This window comes from Orycteropus afer, unplaced genomic scaffold, assembly GCF_000298275.1.
Source record: "Orycteropus afer afer isolate SDZICR_OR568_19922 unplaced genomic scaffold, OryAfe1.0 scaffold00622, whole genome shotgun sequence".
NCBI classification, from domain to species: Eukaryota; Metazoa; Chordata; class Mammalia; order Tubulidentata; family Orycteropodidae; genus Orycteropus; species Orycteropus afer.
The window spans coordinates 1457949-1459857 of NW_006922209.1; the positions used below are offsets into that span (position 1 = coordinate 1457949).

Consider the following 1909-nt stretch of genomic DNA (forward strand, 5'->3'; position numbering starts at 1 on the left):
CAGGAGCACCATGACAATCAGTCAAGGAAGAAACAGCTCTACAGTTACCAGGTTCATCCTCTTGGGATTCTCTGAATTTCCAAAGCTCACAGTTGTCCTCTTTTCAATATTCCTAGGGATCTACCTCATAACAGTGTCCTGGAACCTGGGCCTTATCATCCTGATCAAGATGAACTCCCATCTGCACACACCTATGTATTTCTTCCTTGATAAACTTGCCTTCATAGATACATGCTATGTTTCCTCCACAGCCCCCAAGATGCTCTCAGACTTCTTTCATGAGCAGAAGTCCATCTCCTACATGGGCTGCACCATGCAATACTTTTTCTTCTCTGGCTTTGCTCTGACCGAGTGCTGTCTCCTGGCGGCCATGGCTTATGACCGATACGCTGCCATTTGTAGTCCTCTGCTCTACACAACCATCATGTCCCCCACCCTCTGTCTGCAGATGATGGTAGGATCTTCCATAACTGGATTCTGTGGCTCATTTATCCAACTGTTTGGCTTACTTCAGCTCCATTTCTGTGGGCCCAATGTCATCAACCATTTCTTCTGTGATTTGCCCCAATTGCTGATCCTATCTTGCTCTGACACCTTTTTCTTACAAGTTATAACGTCTGTGCTCACAGTCATCTTTGGACTGACCTCTCTCCTGGTCATCATGATATCCTATGGTTATATTGTTGCCAGCATTATGAAGATCACTTCAGCCGAAGGCAGGTCCAAGGCTTTCAACACCTGTGCTTCTCACATAACAGCAGTGACCCTCTTCTTTGGCTCGGGCACCTTTGTCTATTTATGCCCCAGCTCTGATGATTCTCTTAGCCAAAACAAGCTGGCTTCTGTTGTATACACTGTGATGATTCCCATGTTAAATCCAGTGATCTACAGTCTGAGAAACAAAGAAATCAAAGATGCCCTAAGCAGATGGAAGAGGACAATTTTCTCCTGACATTATTTTTTGGACAGGTTTGCATATTGTATTCCAATAGAAGTGACTTCAAAAACAAGAATATAGGGTTTTAAAATATAGAGTGTAGTGTCACTTCAAGACTTGTGGAAAATACTAGCTAAGTCTGGCTAGACTTTTATCTATTGATGAACAACAATTACTGGGTGCTTGTTAATGGGGGTCTTGGTGCAGAATGTTTTTTTCATCATTTTTTAAAATAATATTTTATTGCATTTTTGGTGAAAGTTTACACAACAAGTTAGGTTTCATTTGATACAAATTGTTCTGTGACTTTAGTTACATTTTTCACATTATGTCAGCATTCCCTTAAGTTATGTCTGGTTGATCCATTTCCAGTACTCTAGTCCCCCTGCCCGCTAATCATCTCATCTTTATTTTAGTCTCCTGATATTATTGATTAGAAGGTACCTTTTAGGATCTAGGACACAAAACATATACAATGGTGTATGAAAAAATGATACTTATTACACCTATAATAGATTGTGTAGCTGTCCATCAATATCTCCCTCCCCCTCCCAACCTTGAGGAAAATTATACTTCTTTGTCCCTTTGAATTTAGGCTTGATGTTGTGACTTTTCCTGGAAAATGAATCATGAGCGGGCATGACAAATGTCACTATTCTGGTAGCACAGTGCCTAAGGCACTTGACTGCTAACCAGAAGGCTGGCGATTCAAACCCACCAGCCACTCCTCGGAAGGAAGGTTGGGCAATCCTACTTCCGTAGTGATACTGCCTTGGAAACCCAAGGAGGGTTTGCTATGAGTCAGGACTGACTTGATGGCAAATAACAACAACAACAACAAGCAGAGGCTTCATACACGTGCTTTTCTACTGGCTCTTCTCCCGCTGTTCCCATTGATGATGACCCATGGTAAGGGTACTTTCAACTCACCCAACATGGATGTTGCTGTCGTTGTTGTTAGGTACTGTTGAG

The 1909-nt window shown here is 42.2% G+C and overlaps 1 protein-coding gene across 1 annotated transcript; it reads left to right on the forward strand.

Moving 5' to 3' along the window:
- The first annotated feature begins 10 nt into the window (after positions 1–10).
- Positions 11–952, forward strand: LOC103210554 (olfactory receptor 1440-like). The gene has a single exon (XM_007956468.1). The coding sequence runs from the start codon at positions 11–13 to the stop codon at positions 950–952; it is 942 nt and encodes a 313-aa protein (XP_007954659.1).
- Positions 953–1909: the final 957 nt, after the last annotated feature.